Here is a 26,608-nt window from a genome sequence, read left to right on the forward strand (position 1 = left end):
TGTAGGAAAGCATGTGTAGATATAGCAGTGTTCAGTAGTGAAAGAAAGGGTTGAAACTCTGGAAGGATACATGCTTTGTAGAGCTTCTTGGATGTACAGACAGGACAGTTATGAACCAGCAGGAAACTGGCAGCACAGGCCTCTGGAGTGCCTATTTTCTTTTTGAAGGACTACTTAGGATTATATTCCAAAGATTTGGGCAGTCAGAGTGATTTAGATCATAGAATCACAGAATCATTTAGGTTGCAGAAGTCCTCTAAGATCACCCGGTACAACCTTTAACCTAGAACTGCCAAGTCCACCATTGAACCATGTCACTAAGCGCTACCTCTACACATTTTTTTTGAAAACCTCCATGGGTGGTGACTCAACCACTTCCCTGAGCAGCCTGTTCCAATGCTACACAACATTTTCAGTAAACAAATTTCTCCTAATAGCCAACTTAAACCTCCCTCGGTGCAACTTAAGGCCATTTCCTCATCTTATCACTTAGTGCTTGGGATAAGAGACCAACCCCCACCTCGCTACAACCTCCTTTACGATAATTGTATAATGAGGTCTTCCCTGAGCCTCCTCTTTTCCAGACTAAACAACCCCAGTTCCCTCAGCCGCTCCTCACAGGACTTGTGTTCCAGGCCCTTCACCTTCGTAGCCCTTCTCTGGACATGCTCCAGGCCCTTGAGGTCTTTCCTGTCATGAGGGGCCCAAAACTGAACACAATGTTCAAGATGCAGCCTCACCAGAGCCGAGTACAGGGGGACAATCACTTCCCGAGTCCTGCTGGCCACACTATTTCTGATCCAAGACAGGATGCTGCTGGCCTTCTTGGCCACCTGAGCACACTGCTGGCACATATTCAGCCAGCTATTGACCCCAGATCCCTTTCTGCCAGGCAGCTTTCCAGCCAGATGGCAGGTTCACTTACCACATGAGGCAGGACAGGAGAGCAATGCAGTCTTAAAGCTGTGAGAATTGCAGCCAGCCTCTAGAGAGACTCAAGAGGCAGCTGAAAAGGGCCTTCCACTTCCTGGGAATTAATAAACCTATGTACCCAGAGGCAGACTGGGTGCTGGACAAGGACTGGAGAGAGTCATGCCTCTAGGCAGCTTATGCACCCGTACACGTATTTAAATTCATAATACTAGCTAAACCCTAAACTGGTGAACGTTAGCAGTTCATTCTTTAAAACAGAATTACTGAGCATAATCACAGCTGATTCTGGGATTATAAACAAACTGGCACACTTCCCTGTGCAAACATTTTATTTCAGAAATGTTGTGCAACTGCTCTTTTATCAGAGGCTGAATCCTCCACGGTACAAATCTCTCTCAGAAGTCCTAAATGAAGAAACATTTTGTTCTGTTCCTCAGCAGAACCATGAGCTGCGCTACAGCAAAGGAGAGAGGTATATTAGCATAATGCTCTCCTCTGGTCTATAACGTCCTCCTTTCCACTCTGGCCCACCCTCCAGCCAAGATACAAGTTTCCTGGGGTTTGACCAGGGATAAACAGCTGCAGAGCAGAAAGGGAGGGTTTGGGATTCCCCTTGAGGGAAAACAGGAGGCCTCTTTTCCGATTTGCACTTGTATTCAGCTCTCAGCAAACAACTCAAGATTTCCTCGCCCCTCTCTGGAGAGAACTGACTGCTGGTCCATACCTCTAGGATGCACATACTGTTTTTTTTCCAGTCTTGCAATAACTGTGTAAGGACTCCCTCCACACAGACACCCTTCACAAAATGCTCTCTGTACTGTCACCATCACCACAAAAGCAGCGTGACCAACATTATTTTGTCTGCTTATGTTCCTCCACACATATGAATCAGAAACGCTGGGTGGATTTGAGAGCCTCCTCCAGGTCTCCAAGAGCTGAGCCATGTGCCACAGGAACTCCTCTCTGGCTTTTCTCTTCAGCAAATATAGCAAAACAGCCACTTGTGTCTCCCTGTGCAAAGTCCGGTACAGAACCAGCTGAGACCAGCGGCTCCTGCCTCCTCTTGTGGTGGGATAGGAAGTGAGAGGCAGAGAGGTGGTGCAGAGCAGCTGCGAGATGCCACCTCTCCTGTGTTTACTCAGACTGGCGGGTGGTCCCAAAACAGGATGCAGCCTCCCTGTGGGTTGTGACCCTGCTCCAGCTCATATTTTCATCCTCACAAAGCAAATCCCAAGAACTGAATCTTGGTGGATTGCTTTGCAACTGTCTGTGAAAAGTGTGGCTGTTGAACTAAAGCTATTCCACATCACCCACCTGTGTCCTCCTGCTTGGCCTGATCTCTTTGCATTCTTCTGTTCCTCTTGCCCTAACTTCCCCTCCTCCCTTTCCAAAATGCCAAACAGCTCCCCCCCAAGTACTCTGCAAGATTCCAGTTCAACTGTAGCTCCCATTCACGAGCTGAAGCATCCTGAACTCCTTGTCTTGTTTTTGTCTGTCTCAGATGTTGGCACGCTCCACTCTGCTGCCTCTGTTCTGCTTTGACTTGTGCTGGGTCATGGAAAGCTCAGAAAGTGCTGCTCAGCTAATCCCCCAGGAAAGCTCCAGATATTTGTAATATTCAAAACCAGCAAGCAGACAGTTGTGCCTGTCAGATCTTCTTTGACTTTCTAAGTTAATTAGTTATATTCTCCCAGCTAAAATGTTAAATTATGAGATCTTTCACCTAAGGGCAGCATTAACTTTGGTTTACAAGTGGCAGGTTTTGTCAGTTTTATTTGTGACCCGAGTGTTACAAAATACAGGACCTTGGGATATAACTTCAGGTCAAAAGCTTGCACTGAAATCTGCCAGGTCTTAGGTGAACTGTGGAATAAATCACTTCAAATTACATACTGAGATGAGCCCACTTCTTGATACAAGGAATAGCTGTAATAGAGAGGCTCCAGAAATATTTAGGGACCAAAACAGGTACTCTAAGTTGTGTCAAAACTGCTTAGGTCAACAACAAGTAGGAGCTCTACACCTTCCCAAGCCCATGGGAGCTGCCTATTCCCCTCCAGACGTCCTACTGGGTACCATGAATATATACTATCTGTATAAAGAGATTCTCTATAGAAAACATAGTTCTCATTGAATAGTTGATCTGGGGCAGTCTTTTCTAGTTAACTAAGGAATTTCACAATCTCTGCATAAATCTTACTGTCACAAGGAGGGCTCACAAGAAGTCCCGATAGGCTCTGTAAAGAAACAGAAACTTGCACAGTATTCAGTATTAATTGACTGTCTACAGCTGTCAAATCACCTTGTATATTTAAAATAGTGAGCAAATTTACATTTCATTTTTCATTATCCCACTGACTTCAGGAAGTCGGTGGCAGTTCTCTTCATCTCAGCCATAATTACTAGAAACAGTAATATTTATTTATTTATTTATTTTTCCACTTGGGCAATATTAGCAGTACACTGGGCTTTCATTTTCCAGATGCTTATCTTATTGGTTTCTACACATATAGATTACTTTCAGTTGCACCTTAAATGGCATTATATTTCACCTATCTTTATAACTTTAGTATTTGCTTCGTGCACTCCTAGACAGAAGAGAACAAATACTGATGGTATTTGTGGAATAACGGTTTGGGATAAATGTGGCAAGAGGTTGAAGTCAGCAGTGACATATAGTATAGCTCGTATTTGACGCTCTTTAACTAGTCAACTATAAAGTTCATAGAATCATAGAATCATAGAATATCCTGAGTTGGAAGGGACCCTTAAGGATCATCAAGTCCAACTCTTGATACTGCACAGGTCTACCCAAAAGTTCAGACCATGAACCAAGTTGGCTCCCTTAAGTTAAAGACTATGTTTCTTGACCACTGATGATCCATGAAACATCTACAAGACTGTCCAAAAAACTCATATTTCTACACATATGAGAAAGCCAACAAAATAAGAGCCATATAAATGATCACTCAAAGCTTATCTGATGTTTTAGTAGGACATAAATGAAAACTGTACAAAATATTCATTTTTCTCTCATCCAAACCAATTGATCCTGCAACTAAAAACAGGTTCTAAAACACTATTCTGTATCAGCAATTAGTAATGACTGACAATCTTGACCTGCTATGAGTTAGCAGAGAGAGCAGCCATCAAAACGCTATTTCAAGCACTCACTTCTGACATTACTACAAAGCTTAATTGCTTGTCTCTACAGTTGTAAATTCAAGTGACTGAAAGTGACTGAGAAAGTACTATACTGGCATCCAAAGCTGCAGGAAAAAATTCAGTCTGCTACTTTTGTCAAAAAAAAAAAAAAAAGAGATTCAGGTCAACTGAAATGCTTCAAAGTAATCTGTGATACCTTAAAATTAATTCAAAGAAATAGCAAAAAAGTCACGTGCTTCACTTCAAAATTTTGAAAATTACTTTTTTTTTTTTTAATTATGCAACCATTTTCAGCCTAAGTACAGTTCTGTTTACTTAAAACAGGCTGAAAAACATAAAAGCTAAGAATGTTTCATTTCACCCTAAAAATTAAGAATGTTCTGTTTAAGCCTGAGCAAAATGCTCTTTAATATGAAATCATTTTCTAATTTTCCTTTTGTTTTTCGTCACAACAAAATCACGTTTCAGAGCTCACCCTAACATATGCGTCATTTCCCTCTTACACTCAAATCCCTTTTATTTTCCATTTTAAACAATGAACCAAAACTTTTTGTACAAAAAACAACCTGCTGGTAAGACCTCAGTAGCTGCTCGCAGAAATCACTCCTGAAAACTTGCTTCCATATTTCCATAAAGAGAAGCAATCCCAACATACTTCTTTTTGACTTTCATATTTTGAAAGGATGAAGAGCTCCACTCCTCTAGTATAATAGCTTATTTGCAATAGCTTATTGAACCTCAGCTATAATATACTGACACCCTGACTTTCTGTGAATGGCATCTTCATTTCTAAGCTGTCCTTGTCAGCATGGCTGTCCCAAGAATGATGCTTCTGACAGGGCGCAGAACACCTACCACTAACATGGTTCCTCTTTAGACAACCTGCTCTCCGTGTACCAAAGATATATAAGGCCACACTTGAAGATTTGTGGTGCAAAATGGCACTCCATACTCCTAACTTCTCTTACCAAAAAAAAGGAACCAAAAGCTTGCCCCATCAGGCTGTAAACTGTAAGGCTTTGCCTGCTCCAGTAAATTAAATATGGTCAGGGAAACACACCCAGGCACTGGAAACTGCCAACTCAAAAGTGGACGGTTCCTGGCATGGCCTCAGGAAGGGGTGAATAGAATGCTCCCAATCTGTTCCTGAGTGTGGTACAGGAATCCCTCTCAGGAATTCCGCAGGCCAGGAATCCCTCTCAGTAGTCAGGATCTGGCCACTCTGTTCAAGAGGCTAAGAAAATGTAATGCATGGACACAGACTGGTCTTTACGACTTGGCAGCAATGCCAAAGAATGCAGACATGTTTCATTTATTAGTGCAAATCTGGTCTCATTGTGCTGGACTAGCAGTTGCCAAGAATACCTGCACGATTGTGGTGTATGAGTAAACACAAGCTCAGCATTTGCAGATAAAACATAACGTTGTAAAACACAATAGATACTATTTGGAATACCACCACCAGCATATTTAACAAAATTTGCCCAGCAAATTTAATGAAAAGGAAGCCTACTCATGTTTCATGTTTATCATATAACCTGCCTGCCTTTGTGGTTATTCTATATGCTTACAGTGCTGGACATTAGCTACACATTTTGGCATTCCATTAATACTTTCAATTTATTTTTATCATTCAGCTACCCAAACATCTTCTTGATTTGAAGAAATAACAGTTTCTAGTTCAGCTTTCAAAATGTATAACTTAAATTGCAACGTGCTTCAAATGTACTCCTTTAAGATGTCAGCAGAAAGGTTACTGGATACCCATACACATGGGAATTAGATAACTTGTTTGAAATCATCCCAACTGGCATCTTCTTACTTTTTGGCAATATCAACACAAAAACCTTGGCTAGATTTCAAGAAGACATTCACCTGCTTAAATTCTCCAGATGTGAAACTAAGTCAAGAATTCAGCTAAAAATATCTTTTCAAGACTGGATTTGAGAGCTCTCCAGCTGCAACATGACAGCTATTCCCACTATAAAGCACTAGGCAGAAATAAATGATTTCATGTCCAAACATGAAACAGGTAAAAACTAAAGAAAAAAAATAAAAATAAAAATTAGTTCTAGACAGATCTTTGGCTTAGTATTTGAGGAATTGACTGGTTAAGAAATAATTAGACCCCAGGTCCTCAGTAGCTAAGTAAAAATGTATGAGGATGCATTTACTTACATAAATTAATGAAGCATCCATTAAAATATATGTAGACTTATTTCACTGAGCACTGACAATGAGATTTTACGGGTCTTATAACCAACAATTTTACAACTGGCTCTTATCTGCTGTGAAATCCTGACTTTTTTTTAAGAGAGGACAGCAAAACAGCAAGAAAATTATCTAGATTACACTCACCATTTCTCAACATCTTAGCTTACCTCTCTGTTAATGCAGAAGATAGAACCTCATTTTTCAAAACTAATTTTATGTCAGCCATAGGTCTATCTATTGTAGGTGGTAGCTACATCTAAGAAAATGCGTCACACAATTCTTTAGCAAAACACACAGGGGGAGGAGGAGTGGGAAGAAAAAATTAAAATGCATATACTCTAAAAACTAATATCAAGTATTTGGAACGCCCCTTATAACTTTTGAACAACTCTTTTTCAATTATCCAAGGTCAACACAAGGTCCTTCGTGTTCCTTATAAAAATCGACAGGCTTTGTTTTAGCACTGCTTTTCAACATTTTATATAGTTCATGAATATAAACACAATCCTTTTAATCTTTTTTCTTTTCTTCCCCCCCAGAATACTTTCTCACAGTTAACAGGTAGTGTGCACTAACAGGACTGGAAAGGAGCTTTAGAGCTTAGAAAGTAAGACAGTAATCAGTCCTTTCTAAATACTCTAAAACCCTGTTCGGATACTAGTGTTCTTGGCTGTTATTAAAACAAAAATGAAACAGCAATTTGGTATTTGTATAAGCTATTTAGTGTGTTACCACCATTCTTGTGAATTCTGCAATAGTCTCATTCTGCGAGCTCTCTCTCTTCATTAATTCGGGTAAAGGTAAGGTAAGTTTACATAGAACAAAATGGAAATCATTGCACCATGCTGTAGGTATAAATTGCTACCCACAGCAGACTGGCTGAGACACCTCAGAATTCTACTCACGGTGCCAGTCTCACTTCAGAATTTAGAAAAACCAGTCTATGCTGAGAGCTTCATGTTGCTACGGCCAGCTTAGCGGTACCCCCAGAGCCCTGCAATCATGGTAGCACTTGCATCCCTGTGCAACCGCTTTAAAATCAGGGAAGCGCATCTCTGCCCTCTATTTTCTGGTGTCAAGCAGCAAGCTAATAACTGATTGTAAATTCAGGGAGTTCTGAAGATGTAGAAGGAACAACTGCCTCAGCTCTTTCCCCTCTAAAGGGTTTGAAACATATTGAGATGGGTCACATTAGCAAGACTAGGGAGCAAATAAAGCTGACTTGGACTTCCAAAACGATGTGCAGTCCAATGCCCTCCCAGCAAACATCTCAGCTGGCAGGACTGCTGCACGTCTTTTGGTGCAGTATCTCTTTCTTTCTCACTCTCATCTCAAGCAGGCCCAGATCTCTTGGAAATACATTAGAACCAGAGTTGTTTCTATATCAAAACCCATGATGAAATCTAGAAGCATCTCTAACACAGTGATACAACTTCACCTGCTATATAAAATCCTAGAAATGACATATTGGTTTGAAGACACCAGTAGAGTAATACTGATAAAACATTTATCTGAACCAGTAGAGCAAACAAATCGGTAACGCCAACACTGTAACAAAACTAAATATCTACTGTAAGGGACTACACAAATCCTGATGTTTGATTTCTAATATTATATTAACAGGATTTAAGTTTCAACTGCTTTTTTTCCCCTTTCTTCTTTCCTTCCTTCCTTTCTTTTCAACAGTTCTGAGGAAAATAGTGCTTTTTCCCAATGCACTCAAAACCATTGTGACATATTTCCATTACAAAGGGAATCCAAGGAGCAGTACTAACATGAGCCAATACAGGGGAGCAAGGGTAAAAGCTGGAGAGAATGACTGGATCCAATTCCTTTGCTCATTGGCCATACTTAGAAACACCCAAACCAAACAGGTTCTTCCCTAAAATACTGTAGCCCATTAAATCTTTTTGGCAGCTTCATGCACCTGTCTAAAGACCTTTGGGTTGGAGGCATGCTGTGGACAGAGAGGCCAGTAAGTGAACAATCCTAGCATGGCAGTTTGTTATATGTGGAAAATAATTGTAACAGTTTATACATAATTCCAGAAATTTGGATTGTTTCAAACAAAAACCAAACCAAAACAAAAATAAAAAAGGAAAAAAAAAGAAGAAAAAAACCCTCAGTTTTAAGTCCAACTTTTCCAAAGATACTTTAAGAAATGTGAAGCACCACAACTAAATCAATGTATAATGTCATAATGTCTGTGTTGTGAAAGAGAAATGGATACTCACAGAATAGGTTTTTGAAGTCACAGTCAAACTATGCCTTTTAATTAGTTTGGTTAAATACAGATTACTAAGGGAAAGAAGAAAAAGACAGTCTGGAATTAATATTGAAAAGAACAGTTCTTTTAAAGTTTGAAATGATATCTTCAAGAAATGCTGCATATGCTATAACTTTCTTATCTTTGTGCTTATACAACAGAGTTTATTTGGCCTTCTTCTGGACCAGTTGTTGTTTTTTCCATTCCATTTCCTTTGTATCTAAAATATACCAATCCCCCTAGTGCTCTCATAGGAAAAAACACATGCTTGCAGTTTGAATAGTCTCCTTGCCCTTGGCCAAGGCCAAATATCTTGTATTTCAGATGACGTTTTTAGAGCAATACAGCCTTCAAAGCCTTTGGCCCAATCCTGCTGTGCTTCTGCAACAAACACCAGCAGTGTCAGACTAGCTCTTGCAGGCGAGGACTGCCTTCTAGGCCTGGGCCTACAACGGGGTTGGTCATTCTGGGAGTTACTGAAAAGAATCATCCTAATATTACGTCTTGAAAATCATGGATGCATACTGCCTTAACTGTTTTCTGTTCTTAGAAGCCGGACCCGACAACATTTTTAAGTTTCACGACATTTTGAAAGACCATCACAGAGGCTCGCCCACGCTAACTCAAAACAAAAGCTTTCAGTTCGCCCAATTACACCTCTGAACTGGAGGCATCCACACACAAGACACCAGCAGTTGAAACAATAGAGGAGGGACAGCCCATGTCCCAGCTATTCAGGCACCTGTAGCATGAAAAAAAATCAAAATGTGTCACGGAAGGAGGCCAACAGCATCTCTGCATGTGAGAAGTTGAGGACTCCTGCCACTGAGCACCCCACATAAGCAGCCCTGTTAAGATAATACTGTCCTGGGGTGACCAGTGACATTTTGAGTTCTTCATGAGTGCTACAACTCAGGTGAGTGGATATTCATATAATCACAGAATCATAAAGGTTGGAAAAGACCTTCAAGATCATCTGGTCCAATCATATTCCTGGTTTTAGCCAGAGTTTTGAGTGTGAATTTTATTTTTAATTCTTGTTTCTGATCAAATGCTAGTTGTCAGAGGCAATACAACCTGTGGGAAGTCATGATTCTATTAATTTTCTTCCATTTTTGTCACGTATAGGATGGAGGTTGACCAGTGACATCAGCTATAGTTAACTGGACTCACTGTAGTTTGCTGCCAATGGAAACCACGACAGAATACTTCATGGGAAAGAGTTATTGGGGCTCACACAATCAAATACCAAAACATTTGAAAGTGTTTGCTTAGAGCTTTGAAATTTGCACTGTACTGGAAAAAAAATCAAGGAAAACCTTGTTAACAGACTCAACATTTATTATTTTCTAATAAACAAGCTCAGTTTTCATTTGCAGAAAGTTCCCAGTCATTTTCTTTCCTGTAGTCTTCAGATTTTAAAGGTATGTATGTGCATGGGACCAGAAAAAGAGAAAAATGCAGAAGTGTTTGCCTGAAGACATCCAGTTCAAACACATCATAAAATAATATGATTAATAATAGCCTAAGGAGAGAAAAATATCAATAAAAAAAAAAAGATGAAGATGATGATGGATAAAATTGGGCTACATCCATCAGCTGAGGAAGAGGTTGTTCAGTAAGCCCTTCTTTAATGCTAAGGCAATCTCTGTTGTAAAACTTTTACCTGCCTCCGAGTGTTACTGGCTCAGGCTTTCCAGGAAAGTCCCTTCTTTCACTGCAATTCTTCCCCATTACCTCCCCAGCAGGCAAAATTTCATTCTTCTCGTACCAGACATCTCCTCAGAGGAACACCTGACTGACAGAAATATTTCACAATGGGGAATGGATGCAACTGGGACACTGAAAATACCATAAGGCAGATAGTTTTTCAGTGAATATTTTACCTGGAGAATGTCAGGCAAATAATATAGAAAATGTCAGGAATGATCCCTTGATAAAACTTCTGCAACACCTGAAAGAAGACTTTGATCCACATCCAAATCTCCACAGAGCTGAGGAGAATGCAGACTTGGGGCACAACTGACAACAGTGAGGTACAGAGTGGAAAGAACTTGATCCAGCTTGTTTTAGTCATGAGGTAGGCAAGAAACTTGCTTCTAATTCTAACTTTGGCAGCGCGGAAGACTCATACTGAGGCTGTTCTTTGTGTTTAAGAAATAAACAGCTGAGCAAAACCTTAGACAAGACCTTTTTAAAATGAGTATAAAGCAGAGACAGCATGGAATTAGACTGTTTTTGAAGAAATGAATAAAGGACATCAGGGACATTCTGTTTTGCACAAAGATTCAACTTTCTGGCAGTGTTCCTTGATACTGGCTAGAACAGTTCAGAGGAGACCTCTAATCGTCTATTTTATGTGTAGAGAGACTTCATCAGTAATTGTTTAAGAAGGATAGGAAAATATATAGCTACCTCATTCCATGTTGTTTGCTTAAGTTTAAGTTGAATATTTTTGCAAGAAAAGCAGAGTCAGTACACAAGAGATTATGACAAGAATTAATATTCTCTTTTATTTTCTTTCATATAGAAACCTGGGCACATAACAAATGGTTTCACAAAGTCTTCAGTATAACAGTTAGTGGCAGTAACTAAAAACATTTGCTGTACCTTTTGGCATAGCAGTCTTTTGGTCACTTGGTGGTTTTTTTGTTTGTTTGTTTGTGTTGTGGTTTGTTGTGTTTTTTTTTTTTTGCATAAAGTCAGATGCCTACTTCAGCTGAACAATTCCTTTTTCTAGAAAAAAAAAGTGTGTAATTCTGTATGATCTTTCAGTGAATAATGTCCCTCCAGTCTGTTATTTATGCCCAGGTTTTTCAGGAGAGTTCTTTCTACAGAAATAGCATACAGCAAAGAGGCATTATTTACAAAGACACCCTGCAGCAGGTAAACTTTACATAAGCCCTGTGAGACTGAGAAACAAACCTGTAAACCCTACTAAATGTCTTTCATAACAAATCAAACCCAGCTAGTTCAGTAGCTTTCCGAATCTGTGTTGAGGCAGATCTTTGTTTTCAGATACTGAATGCATGAACAGTTCAGATATGAAGACCTGTGTCAGAAACAACGCCATGGATCCCCAAAGATGTCCTCTGCAGACTGCTACCTGCCTAGTGTAATTGCTCCTACTAAACAAAATGTCCCAAACAACTTGATACTGCCAGAAATGCATGATGAGACTGATCCCCACAAGCAGCCATTGCTAGAGCTGAGAACTCCATCCTACACTCAACAGATAATCAGGAGTGGAGAATGGGATCTGTGCATTCCAGAGCATGCCACCAAGTAATCAGGTGAGGAGCAAGGTAAGTCCAGATACAGCCTCACTTCTACACACAAAAGATAGAGCTTACAGTTTGCTCTGCAAAATGACTGAAGTAGTGGAGGATAAGAATAATCTTACCACCTCCTAAGTTATGCCACATCCTCTGTCCCCAGTTAATCATAAGTTAAAATCAATGAGAGAAGTAAGACAATCTCCTTTTAACTATAAATCACCCGGAGGACTCTCTTCAATTATGCAAAATGCATCCAAGTTCAAGCAGATGTTGGGAACATGGAGTGAAGAACACTACACCCAAGCAAGGAGTGGACAAGCTGTGAGGACACTGTGTTCCCTGCAGAATAAACAGGTGTCCAAGCATTACAAGCCTCTCACAGTTTAAGTGGGTCACATATAACAGAAGGCCACTGGAGGCTCATCAGGGACATGCAGACTTTGGAGAAACTAACTGAGAACATTGAGCTCGTATCAGTGCATTAGCCCCACAGCACAAGCCCAGCACTTCTCAGAAGAATTAGAAGTCCGTGATCTGCCCTGAAATAATAATGTAATTGTAGATTCTTCTTAGAAAGTTCACAGAGAGTTCAATATGACTGAGAAGTTTGGCACTAACCGCACTGAAGGCTGAACAGCTTTGCCAATACTACTCTATTAATGAGACAAGGGTTCTGAGCAAGTTTGCAAAATCCTGTAACAAAATCTTTTCCCCCATGCAGCTTTCTCTATTTTTTATTTCAACTGTGCAAATAAGGTTTAAAATTGTTCACGGCTAACATTACTCTACAAAAGAGAAAGGGATGATGGCATGTGACATGTTACAGTTTAATTTCCAACTGTATTGCTCCCCAAATCAATACTGCAGCAATTTAACATTTACATTAGCAAATCATTTGTTTACCAAATCAATATCAATACTTTAAAAGAGAAATAGCATCACACACAGTTTGACACGGGAAACCGTCGGCACAGATCAAGAGTAGAATATATTCCTCTACCATGGAACATGGTTTAAAATGCTGATCATAAGTTCAGTCTGCAAACAGACTCCTTAACGTAATGAGAGGTTATGCAAACTGTTTCAGTGAAGACAAGAGATCACAATCTACCCTTTAATCTACAGGAAAGCAAGCATAGTGTAGCAAATTCTGCTTCTTCCCAGTGGCACAGGATGGAACAGAAAGACTGCTGAAATGCAATAAAGGAGATTGCCTCCCCCACTATAATTTTGACTTATATTGTTTGAAAAATGTCCTTTCACAGAACTTTAAAATTTATTCAGTCAGTGAATGAGGAAGCGTATCATTTTTCTGATACATTTTGGTGCAACAAGTGACTATTACCAAGTTGTAACAACAATCTCCCATTTCCACTTGTTTTCTCCCCTACCTCCAGCACAATACAAGTTCAAATGGAAACCACCCTGTTACAGCTGGTAGGATGTACTGAAATACTGAAGCTTAAATTCCATTGGAAAAGAGAAGATAATAAAACCTTCAAGGACTAGGACACTAAGTGCAGGCACTCTGCCAGCACTGAGCTTTCTCTGCCACATTTCAGCACAGACTTTGGATCCACATGGAGAAGGCACTGGGTTTGATTCTACTGGAGAGGAAGAACTGCATAAAATGCAGTATTTTCTTCCATTCTCCTCCATCAATACTTCTACTGCATGTAACTACAGCTCCCATGGACAATGCATCCCAAATGTCAGAGAAGACATCTTAGGATAGGATGAATCAGCCTTTGACAATGACTGTTACTCTCCAAGAACTGTAAAACGTGCTAGCTTGTAACACATCCAGATTAAACTGAAGTATTCAGCTACTTGGGTAATGAAGTTAAGATGTATCAGCATTATCCTGTGTTGTTCCAACATAAAGTTCAAGTAATATTTTAAGCAGATTCATTGAACATCTGTATGCTAATGAAACCTAGTATCCTTTCCATTGCTTAGCAAGAACACTACACCTCTTGATTTCTTAGAAAGCCCACTTCTAACAACAGCATTTTTGACAGCAAAGTGTAATGAACAAAGAAGTCTTCTTAAATTTGTATGTTAAATGCTAACATCTACAAGTTGAAGAATTTTTATCTCCTGAGCACAGAGCCCAGAGATTTCAGAAACAGAAGACAACTCTTCCTTTTTTCTGGAGAAGGAAAGCAGAAGACAATGAAAAAAGAAAATCTATCTTATCTTTGATAAGCTGCTAATAAACTCCAAAGAACCCCTGAAAAAAAAAAAAAACCTTCCTGAAACATGAAAGTGTTGTGGTTTAACTCGCCAGGCAGCTCAGCACCACACTGCCACATGCTCACTCTCCCTGAGTGGGATGGGGGAGAGTACTGTAAAAGGTAAAAGTGCACGAACTTATGGGTTGAGATGAAGAGAGCTAAATTAAGACAGAAAGAAACACTTCCTTTACTTTTAAAGAAAAAAGAAAAAAGAAAAAAGAAAAAAGAAAAAAGAAAAAAGAAAAAAGAAAAAAGAAAAAAGAAAAAAGAAAAAAGAAAAAAGAAAAAAGAAAAAAGAAAAAAGAAAAAAGAAAAAAAAAGGAAAAAGAAAAAAGAAAAAAGAAAAAAGAAAAAAGAAAAAAGAAAAAAAAAGAAAAAAGAAAAAAGAAAAAAGAAAAAAGAAAAAAGAAAAAAGAAGAAAAAAGGAAAAAGGAAAAAGGAAAAAGGAAAAAGGAAAAAGGAAAAAGAAAAAAGAAAAAAGAAAGAAGAAAGAAGAAAAAAGAAAGAAAAAAGAAAAAAGAAAAAAGAAAAAAGAAAAAAGAAAAAAGAAAAAAGAAAAAAGAAAAAAGAAAAAAGAAAAAAGAAAAAAGAAAAAAGAAAAAAGAAAAAGGAAAAAGGAAAAAAGGAAAAAAGGAAAAAAGGAAAAAAGGAAAAAGAGAAAGGAAAAAGAAGCAAAAAAAAAGAAAAAAGAAAAAAGAAAAAAAGAAGAAAAAAGGAAAAAAAAAAAGTGATGCACAACAAAATTGCTCACCACCTACTGAACAACGCCCAGCCAGTATGTGCGCAGCAATGGCCCCCCTGGCCAGCCAGCCCCTATTAACTGTTCAGCACAGTACCGCATGGTGTGGGACATCCCTTTATCCAGCCCGGGTCAGTTGTCCCGGCTCTGTCCCCTCCCAGCTCCTGGTGCACCACCAGCCTCCTCGCTGGCAGGGCCAAACCAGAATTTGAAACATCCTGGGCTCTATGTGAGCATTGCTCTGCAACAACTAAAACATCAGGGTCTTAGCAGCATTATTCTCATCCTAAATCCAAAACACAGCACCATGCCAGGTACTCAGAAGAAAATTAACTGTATTTCATCCAAAACAAGGAGAGAAAGAAAGTTTGAAACTTCTGCACTTTTTTCATAAGCTTGTTTGGGAAAAAAAAAAATCTGCTGATATCAAACAGTTAAAAGCAATTTTTTCATTCACTATTAGAAAAAATCAGCTGTGATTTCTGTGTTTCCCAGGTATCCTACCTCTGAAATGCAAAATCTCCTGCTGTCTGCACAAGCATGTGCTCACTGCTCTCAGTTCAGTGAAGACTGTTCCAGAAATGAGATACTCCACGTACTCCTGGAGGCTGTTTCTTTTGTGGTTCCGGCTTTAAAACAGAGGTCACTCTGTCTAAATGTATCCATTTGCTCTTTTTTCACAGCAAGCACCATTTAAACAGGTTTGCAGAGCTTGTTTAAAGAAAGAAAAAGGATGCAGGTAGAAAGATGCTCTTCCCTCTGCATTGAATTCATCTTGGTTATTATAATTCAATACGTGAAGTTACTATTCTAAGAAAAAATAGACTTTGTGTTTTGGAGAAACTATGCAAATTAAGCTGAATAGTAATTGATGTGGTTAAACGCAAGATAAACAAATACTGGAAAAATGTCAGCATCATTCTTTGAAAGATATGGAAGTCACGCAGCATGTATCGGGTTCTGCCAGCAAGCAAGGCTGCTTACATTGGCCACAATATTCTTCCAAAAAAAGACAGACTATCCTTTGAGAATAAAACAGTGTCCTGGACTTTTTTCCTGCCCTCTCCCAACTGGTTAAACAAAGGACTTCACTGTCAAGAGCCAAGACTAACAGTTTATGCTGTACATTTACAGACAGAAAAAAAGAAGAGAGTCCTCTGGCAGCTGCAAGTTAATTATCAATGACCAAGACCATTATTCAATAAAATCCTGCACTCAGACACAACCCGTAGGAAGAACAGCACATAACTATCTTCTGAAACAGCTTAATAACATTCTAGTCACCTGCTAAATGAATTACTACACAAAACATCATTCAAACTACTTTAAAAATGGTTTTGCAGAGATACTGCTGCTCTGCTCCTTCAGTTCCCTCCACCCCTCTGCTCACTTCTCACAGCACCAGGGTACCATCTCCTCCTCCCTCACTCCAGCTTTATCCCATCACAGCTCCAAGGAACGAATGCCTTCAATCTGAGGGAGAAGTTTCTAAGATTTGTAACTCCTCTGCAGACAAGGATTTGGAGATTAATGTACAAGTGAAACTAATCCCAAATTCTGATATGTGTGGAACTCATCTATCAACTGTTTTCAAAACTGCCAAAATGAGGCAAAGCATATGACAACTGCTCTATGCCTAAAGCTCCAATGGCTTATTCACAGAGATCTATTTTAATACCATAAATCTCTCCTTACTTAGTTATATAGCATAGTTTACTGCAGCAATCACTGGGCTGCAGTCTGAATAAAACTCAGCTACCCTACCTTTAAACTACTGCAACTTGACCACCTCACCAGACCAAGAAAAAGTCCATCTTTTCATATCCTACCAGTCCCCTCTGTAGTGCTGCAATCTCCTATCACTGCTGAGTCAGGAAGGGCTCCACTGTCATTCACAAACTTCACAAAGCTCCATTTTGCAGCTTACAAATAAACCCAGTACCTTGTAGCAGACTGCATTAAAACAAACAGAAAGATACCGGAGCAGATCATCTCTTATTTTGTGAAAGGGAGGTTAATTCATCCTCTTGCAATGTATCTTGGAGCAGTGGAAAGTTTTTAAGATAGCCTATTTAGAAAAACAAAACAAATCCTCACTTTTCCTCTCCTATAGGCAAAAATGATCAGAAAAGTTATTTGTAAAGGTCAGGGCAATTTTTCATTTATCATGTTTGCCCCTTCTCACACATTTCAAATATCACTGTAAGACAGCAGCTTGCAATGTACTGTATCATAGTGCTGTTCTTAAGATAAGCACCCAGTTTTGCATTCAGCTAATGACTGAGTCATCCTGCAATTGCCTTAGCAGCAGTGGGAGCGTACAGCACATACCTAAGTTCTAATTTACATCATTTATCACAATGATTTTTCTCCAAATACATGAAACTTCAGGATACTGCAAATTATAAATTAATTAATATAATCATTGCAAGAGCACAGGAATGTAACTGATGCAGAAGTATTACTGTATGTAGATTAGAGACAGATGACAAGCAGGGTTGGAACCTGGAGATTCATCTGGTCATTGTCACAGTAAAAGCTGTTGTGAGCGAACTGCGCAGAGCTTTTTTCTAGAGCTCCTTACATCGAAAAAAGACTAAAAAATGCTGCACAGGAAGTAAGAATCCTCACCTCCTCTTTCCTACTGCAATCCCTCTTTTTTGATTTTGCTTGTAAAAGTAGTCTTTCTATTCCTTGCCTGACTGACCTGCTAACTCCAACTAGATTACTATTATCATCATCAAAATTTGTGTACTGACTTCAAAGCATCCATGTGGTTCAACTTTTCCAAGCAAAAATTATCACAGAATCATAGAATAATAGAATCTGTACGGTTGGAAAAGACCTGCAAGGTCATCTGGTCCAACCACCCCCCTACCACCAATGTCACCCAATAAACCATGTCCCTAAGCACCACGTCCAGCCTTTCCTTGAACACCCCCAGGGGCCGTGACTCCACCACTTCCCTGGGCAACCCACTCCAATGCCTGACTGTTCTTTTTAGAAGAAATGTCTCCTCATTTCCAACCTGAACATCCCTTGGCACAACTTCAGGCCATTCCCTTGTGTCCTGTCACTGGTTATTTGTGAGAAGAAGCTGATCCCCAGCTCCCCACAATTTCTTTTCAAGCAGTTGTAGAGAGCGATAAGGTCTCCCCTGAGCCTCCTCCAGACAAAACAACCCCAGTTCCCTCAGCTGCTCCTCACAGGACTTGTGTTCCAGGCCCTTCACCAGCTTCGTAGCCCTTCTCTGGACATGCTCCAGACCCTTGATGTCTTTCCTGTAGTGAGGGGCCCAAAACTGAACACAGCACTCGAGGTACGGCCTCACCAGAGCCGAGTACCTGGGGACGACCACCTCCCTGTTCCTGCTGGCTACACTATTCCTGATACAATTACATTTCAGCCTGGGTGTACAAATTGTTTCACAGGCATAGTTCTTAGAAATGGCTCAACTGTCCCGGTTTAAGTTCAAAAAAAAAAAAAAAAAAAAAAAAGGAATCAGAGCTCAAATAAACAAAATCACACACACCGTATAATGAACCTCAGCCCACAAGCTTAAGATACTTGACTCTGAAAACCAGGTCAAACATAGGATCTGGCAGGCAGCTCTTTATCAGTTACTCCCCAGCCCAGCACAAAGTTAGGACTGAGAATACAGAAGAATGGTCATGATGTTGAATCTGTAAAATAGAATTTGTTTCTACAATTAGATGAGAACTTGGAATTGTCTTCCTTTGAAGTGATCCCAAAAGGCATTAATCTGGGCCATCTGTGATATCAGTGGGTATACCAGACTTCTGGCATCAAACTTAGCAGGAAGTGCTTGTGGTGTTGAAAAGAGGGAAGAGTCAGCTTGCCACCTTTAAAACTTTTTATGTAGCAAATATTCCCCACACCCTGTGTAGTAAATATGTTTAGCAAAGAACTCAAGAATTAACTCACTTTCCATTTTTGTTCTGTATTCTACCTCTACGAAGAGCAGTTGCTCTTTAATAAGGCCTACTGTAAACAGGAAATGACATCGGAGGCTTTTTCTACCACTGTTGAAGAGTTGGCTACAACAGCAGTCGAATAACAGAACATAAAACACAAATTAAGGAGTTAAGGCCACCATAAGAACCAGTGATTATTATATCTTTTCACACAAAGAGCAGAAACATAATGAAAGGAATGCTTTCTTTTCCCAATGCACTTTTTCACACTGATTACTTTTATTACAGTCAAGCAGATTACTGCTTGACCAAAAGCAGGCATAACCTATAAAGGCTGATCAAGTCAGTTAAACACAGAAGCCTAAGTGACAAGTGCATTACTTTTTTAATTCATAAGATGCTCCCTTTGCTAGCCTGGAATTTCATGAACATATTATTAGCACCAGGAATAGCTCAGTCATATTACAATGAATAACATCAGACAGAGAGTTTAAATCCAAAAGCCAATTAGAGCAAACTTAGCTAGTCTAACTCATGAAATCTCAGGGAAGGTATGCTCTATTTGTCCCAGCGTTCAGGTATAGACAGTCTTTTTCAGTCTCATTCTTCAATACTTTAAAGGAAGACCCCAAAGATAAAAAGTGAGAAGTAGAAAGAAAATAACCAGAGTACACAAAGCAAATACACAGCACAATGCCTGTTATCTCCTATCTTCTCTCCACACTTAAAATTACTGCTTACAGACATTATTCCATGCATAAAAGAAACATGGAGGACAGTAGGCTAGAACAGTTCCTCACTCTTCACAGGCAAATCTAAACTAATTCCTCTCATTTATCCCAGCAGTCAGCAGAGGAAATGGAAAATCAAGGAGATACTTTAGATCTGTTAAAATAGACACCAATATTAGATATTCATGGCTTATCAACATAAGGTTTAGTTATCTAAAAAGTAGATATATTTTTATTTGATGAAAAACAGTAAGAAACACCATTGATACTAATTCTTATGGCTTCCCCTTATCCTCACCTATGCATTGTCACAGAAAATTGAGTATCTCCCCACTAGCCATCAGGCTTCTGGTTTCCCCCAGCAGTTTCACACTGCTTTTACACAGCAAGCAACAAGTGCTATCCAGGTCTACAACCAGAAACACAAGGGGGCTGAGTTGTTGTTTGCTTCTTTCAATTATCAATTCACATCACACAGCAATAGAACTGCAGCAGGAGTCATGACTGAGAATTAAAAATTCCAACATACCTTTCCTTGTTTTGCACCCTCAGAAAAGAACCAACTATTATTTAACCATTAACCCATGAAAAACACACAGACACACACCTCTACATATTCCGCACCTCTATTTGTACATAACTTGGGCCTTACATCATTTGGGTTATTTTTCATTCTTCCTACCAAAAGTTTACCATTAGTAATGAATGAATAAAGTAAATGATTCTAAAAAATAATTAAAGGAACTCATTTTGTAGATAGGAGATATCAACTACCCTCTAGACATACTCCACCTTTCCAGGATAGCCTATTAGCTTGTTTTCCCAAAAGGCATAACACCGACTATTTTTGCTCCAGTATGTAAATTATTTTTTATTTATGCTTCTAAAAAACACCAAAACAAACAAATAACTGTTGATCTGTTGATGCCTTATACTACACTTTCAGAACTGTCAGAAGTCTTTAAATATTCTGGTAACAATCACAAAGAATCTATAAATCTTAAATATAAACACTGGATTAGCTGTGGGATATTTTATATTAAGGACAACATTTCCAAGAAGTGAGTATACTTTATTCAAAATAATAACAACTGCAATTCTTGTCATCCCAAAACTACTGAAGAATTTCAAGTCAAATTTACTGAACAATTTTGGCTGGAGGAAAAAGTGTGGGGTAGAAAGGAGCAATGGTGTGAAAAACATATTCCAGCAGTCACAAGGGGGATTTAAATTCGGACTCAGAAAGGAACAAGATGGGTGGCCACAGAGGTGTTTTGACTGAGACACTCTCATTTTGCATAATCTCTTTTTCCACAATTTAGGAAAGCCTGGCAGAAGGAAAGGCACAGACAGCTGGAAAATAAAAGCTGCTCAGAGAGATGTGGAAGGCAAATAGGCAGAAATTCAGCAACATTTGTACCATTCAATCCACATGCTTGTTGTTCTTCCACTGGGATTGCTCGTCTTCTCCTTAAAGCATTTTGAAGGATATTTGCCTCATAGACAATGTGGGGATGGGGCGTTCCCTCTTTCTGTGGATGCTTTTTAATGGGCTCAATGAAGTAATCCCCATGGGGCAGATGGAAATATCCAGTCTGAAAATAAGCATAAAATAGTTAATCTCTACTGGCCAGTACCGGAAGTCAAAAGTAAAATAGACTCTTTTCACATCACCATCCTTGAGCTTTTCTCATAAGCCAGTCTTTACACTGCAGCATCAAAATATGAAAACAACACAAAACAACATGTTTTCAGCATTTATTTTGCTGCATACATCACAGTTGCTTTGCACCTCATGAAGGTGTAACAGACCAGATGGGAACAGAAGAAATATCTTCTTCCTAATGGCCTGAAATTCCATGTATTGAAGCAAAAGCTTCCATATTTGTACAAAGCCACTGAAAGGTCAAGAGTTAATTAGTCAAACATGATGCAGTACAAAGGGCCGCATCTTGTTCTTCTGGCATTTTGCAGCTATTCCCCAGAGAACAAACCCTGAATAGAAGCTATTTCATAAGTGAAAAGTGTAATTCTGCTCCTACTGAAATTCCACAGTCAGATTACACAACACAAAATGGCTGAACTTTGTGGTCCACTCTCAACTCAAACAACAAACCTCACCACCCACCCCGAGCCCCCAGGCTTTCAATGGGAGAAATAAGCAGCTTTTCGTGAATTATAGCAAGCTATTGTGATCATACAATAGGCTGGCATAACAAAGGCTGTAAAATTTTTCATGCTACAGCTTCTGTATCAAGCTCCTAACTTTGACTGAGCTCACTTTTGACAGGGCCTTTGATATCAACCTGAACTACACAGGATTCATTTACACCTCCTGCTGCTGAAATCTAAAAGATGCGTGCAACTGAGGATGGCCTTGGTACCCTGTGTCTCAGTTTGCATTTCTGCAGGGATTGCTAACGTTGCAAAACCATTCTACAGCCCCTCCACTCCAATATATACAGAGCAATACTAGATCTAAAGAGAAGAATCTACTGACAACTCAGGTCCCCCAGCCCATGCTGGGGATGCAACAAAAGATCAAGGTATCCCACCCACTCTTACAGCTTTTTTTCAATCTTTGTTTATTCTTGTTTATTCTCTTGCTGTGGTCAGTGCATCCTTCTTAACTTGCTCTGGGACAGGGAAGAAAAAAAAATCAGCAACACTGTGATCCCTTAGCTGGTGTATTCAAACTTACACAGACAGAAAAATTTTAAAAATCCTTCTGAAATACTCCAAGGTCCCCCAGTTTACCTAGACAGTTGGGAAAGCCAGCATGAGAGCAAGAATAAGAGGGAACTCTCTGGAGCTGGGGAGTCTGTCCCAACATCTCTAAAAAGTGACAACTCTTTCCCTTTCCAGTTTTCTACAGCAACTCAAAGTTTAAAAGCCAGTTACTCTTGGCTTGAAGCCTTAAGGTTACACCCATAAGGCTTCACAGGTTTAAGACTCAAAGTCACATATGTTCGCTCATCTGGTATTACTGTTACTGCTTGTATGTTTTCATTTCTTTTTTAAGGAAAAAGAAATCGAGCCTTCAGATTCTTAAACACGAAACCAAAAATGCCCAGGTTTCTTTTTAAATTATAAATCAAGGCTACTTTTGACATAGTCTGAGATGCACTATGAAAGCAATAAATCCCATGCTTAGAATGGATATTGATGTCAAGCAAGCATGAACCTACAGAGGAGGAATTCGTATGTGGAGGCTAGACCAGGAAATAAGTAGATGTTGCATTCCTCCTGCTGCTCAAGTAATCAAAGCATTGGCACAGGTCTTTACCCATTCCATTTCATTCCACAGGATTCATTCATTTTATATTTTATAAGTCCTTTTGCGTTTTTAGCCTGGTTGGAACCAGGAAGAACTAGCCATCTTCACTGCAGACCCTGATTTTGTAGGGCAGACTGATTAGTCACTGGCTTACTGTGTCAAAGTTGCATCTGTAAAAAGGAAGGCACTCACATAAAAAATGGTGTGTATCAGTAGTGACCTCATTTGCCAAACTCCCTAGTTTCTGTATGTGAAAATTCAGCTATCCATCCAAGCTTTACAGAGCATGAGAATAAAGAAAAAATAAACATATTTCATATTGCAAATGCACACACACAGATGGCAGGAAAGGTTGTTCAATGAGCCAGTAACCATTGGCTATTACAGAACCCGGCTTTGGACATTCCCATTGATTTTATTTTTATTTTTTTAATGTTACTGTTTCTCAATATGGAACATCTGCTTTCTCAGTCTTAATGCTTTTTGCCATAACAACTCTATTCTAAAGTCAGCTATGCCACAACAGACATCCCAAACCAGCTGGCATTCTGCAGACATCATTTGTTAAGTTCAGCACTATAATTTCCCTGTCCCACCCTCCTAAGGTAGAAATCCTGCCAGTCTTCCTGTAGATCAGGGGTGAAACAAATTTTCCTCCTGTCCTCTACAATAAACGCTTACCTGTAGTAGTTCTACTACTACCCTTATCATTATCATCATATCACTTTCCAGGAGTATATGCAGCTACTTGAAGCATGTCTGTATGTGTTTCATTCTTCATGTGGATGGATAATGGAATTTGAACAGAAACAGTTAGCTGCACCAGCCTTCTTCTAGTTGTAATTACTATCTTCCTGCTTGTCTCCTCTTCGTTACGTGAGGCAAGGTCCAAGAGATGCCTCCTGCACTTTATGCAGAAAACCTGGAAATTTTTGATGTCCCTTACTTTCTGGAAGAGACCATGTTTATGTCTCTTCACCTGAAGAAAGACATCTCAGACATGAATAACTTTTATGTGACAGTTTTAACATTTGTTCCTTAAAAGAGGTTTATAAAAGACAGCACTTTAATATTTGTTGGCTGCAGATTGCTCTGTCTTGGGAAGATAAAGGCTGCTCCCACACTCAACATCTAGACTGAAGTCACTGTGAAACATGAAGGAGATGCCTGGGGGTCCATTTTACCAGGGAGACATTCCAGACCTTTTCAGATCATCAACTCACAATTCAACATGCCTCAACAGCTCCTGACACCCTGGAGTAGCACAGCTAACCTACAGCTAGAACTGATACCAGCTCTGAATAAAACAAGAATAACTCTAAGCAGGCAGCTGAACTCCATCACAACCTCTCTCTCACTCCCCCTCCTCAAAGGGAAAGGGGTAGAAAATAATGATGGAAAGGGCTCAAGGGTTGAGATAAGGGCGGGGAGATCACTCAACAGTTATCATCACAGGCAAAACAGACTCAGCATAGGGAGATTAATATAATTTATTGCCTATTATTAACAAGCTAGAGCAGTAAGAACTAAAAGCAAACTAAAATCACCTTCCCCCCCATCCACCCTCTTCCACCTCATCTTCCTCGAGTGGCACAAAGGAATGGGGAATGGGGCTGTGGTCAGTCCCTGACACTTCGTCTCCGCCGCTCCTTCCCGGTCCCTCTCTGCCCCTCCTCCCCGCGGGGTCCCTCCCACGGGATGCCGTCCTTCCCGAACTGAGCCTGTGGGAGCTGCCCACAGGCAGCAGCTCTTCAAGAACTGCTCCCACACGGCTCCGTACCACGGGGTCCATCCCCCAGGAGCAAACTGCTCCAGCACGGGTCCCCCACGGGCGGCAGCTCCCCCCAGACCCCCTGCTCCTGCGTGGGCTCCTCTCCACGGGCTGCAGCTCCGGCCCGGGGCCTGCTCCTGCGGGGGCTCTCCATGGGCCGCAGCCTCCTCCAGGCCACATCCACCTGCTCCACCGGGGGCTCCTCCACGGGCTGCAGCGTGGAGATCTGCTCCGTGTGGGACCCGTGGGCTGCAGGGGGACAGCCTGCTGCACCAGGGGCCTCTCCACAGGCCGCAGGGGAACTGCTGCTGCCTGCCTGGAGCACCTCCTGCCTTCCTGCTGCACTCACCTCAGGGGCTGCAGGGCTGGTTTTCACTCTTCTCTCCCAGCTGCTGTGGCACAGCAGGTTTTCCCCTTTCTTAAATCTGCTCTCACAGAGGTGCGAACAACATTGCTGGTAGCTTGGTTTTGCCCAACAGTGGGTCCCTTTGAAGTCGTCTGAAACTGGCCCTTATCTAACATGAGGCAGCTTCTGGACTCTTCACACAGACGCCACCCCTGCTACCAAAACCTTGCCATGTAAGCCCAATACAGTCACACGCAATCCTTCATGGTCAGCTTGGCAATACTAACTGGGCGCACTCATGCAGTCATTTCACACGTTAATTCAGTGGTGAGTCCCCACAAGCAACTGATGGGATGGCATGGAAAAATATAAGCCAGCACTGTTACCAAATAGAGTACCTGTTAGGCCACTGACTGTGCACTTTGAATCATAATGAGGGCTTGTTGCTATTTTTCTGCTTTCAGCTCTGACCTCAAGATGGCTCATGATGGCTCTGTTTTAACCTCAGCCTAAAATGTGGTTCTTAAGGCAAGAGAATGCTTCCTTCTCTCGTTTTGTACTGCAGACTTGAAAAGTACATTAAAAATCTGTATGCTAGTAAGACTGCAAAGACAGAAAAGGCAGAGGTGATACTGTGTTACTGTTGTTTCCTATTCTTATTCAGAAGATCCAGCAGAACAGACAGTTTTTTCAAGTACTATAATTCTAGACAGATTGCAAGTTGCAGCAAAAATAAAAAATAAACAATTTGCTCCAGAAGTTCTCACAGATCCTAAATTCTAGCTGCCATAGAACTTGTTTAAACAAAACTGCCTGCTCTGTGTATAATAAATTCCTCGGTGAAGTAAGAGATTTATAAGCAATCTTTCCTTTCACTTGAACTTTGTGCTCTGGGAAATTCTAAAAGAGTTTGAAACTTGGATGAAAACATCATTGCTAAAATATGGAATAAGATTGATACCATTACATCTTACACAGCATTTTAGTGCCATCTGCATTCTCCACGGTAAAGAGAGATGCCTTGATGTGTTCCCTAAGTACAGGACAGAGACAGGATATTGTGACCAGGCCAGATCTTATCTTTCTAAGGGTGTTGGTCAATGTGTAACCAACATCCCCAAGTACTCCTTATTTCCAGACAGTTTCAGTATACAGGTATCCTCTATCCATGTTGCTAGCTTGAAATAAGTGCATGCATTGCCCTTATTTTTCTTGCAGCTGCTGTTCATATGGTACTGCAAACACCATGTGGGGAAAAAAGATGGAAAAGAAGATGAAAATAAAGGAAAATAAACTAAACTAGATTCCCTAGTCAGTATTATTCCCAGCCACCAGTCCAAGAGGATGTAAAGGTTCTTGCGAACAGTATCTTAAATACAGCTCTGTCTATGTGTTACATAAATGTTTTCTTTCCTGTAAGTCAAAGCAAATTTAGGGACACTCCCTCCTTTATCACGAACACTCAGCTTCCTCCTTTATCATGAACACTCACTGATGCTAAATACACCTCAAATGTATCTTCAAACTTCTTTCTTTACACCAACTCTGTGTCACTGCCAAATCACTCACAAACTGTTAGAACTGCAACTGCAATTCAACAGTGCAGTGCACTGGAATATATGATGCTACCTTCTATGTGTAATACATATAGTTTGCTGCCAACATGTATGTCCATGCTTAACATCAGTCAGTAGGATGATGGGAAAAGGAATAAAT

The 26,608-nt window shown here is 40.2% G+C and overlaps 1 protein-coding gene across 3 annotated transcripts in view; it reads right to left on the reverse strand.

Annotated features, from left to right (window-relative positions):
* Window positions 1-26,608, reverse strand: part of ADAMTS12 (ADAM metallopeptidase with thrombospondin type 1 motif 12) — a 172,120-nt gene that overhangs the window by 83,574 nt on the left and 61,938 nt on the right. For all 3 annotated transcript variants that reach the window (XM_080574248.1, XM_080574247.1, XM_080574249.1), the window contains one exon: window positions 20,919-21,093. In XM_080574248.1, coding sequence (XP_080430374.1) covers window positions 20,919-21,093 — 175 coding nt within the window. The remainder of the gene's footprint in view (window positions 1-20,918; window positions 21,094-26,608) is intronic.

This window comes from Anser brachyrhynchus, assembly GCF_964034855.1.
Source record: "Anser brachyrhynchus genome assembly, chromosome: Z".
Lineage (NCBI taxonomy): Eukaryota > Metazoa > Chordata > Aves > Anseriformes > Anatidae > Anser > Anser brachyrhynchus.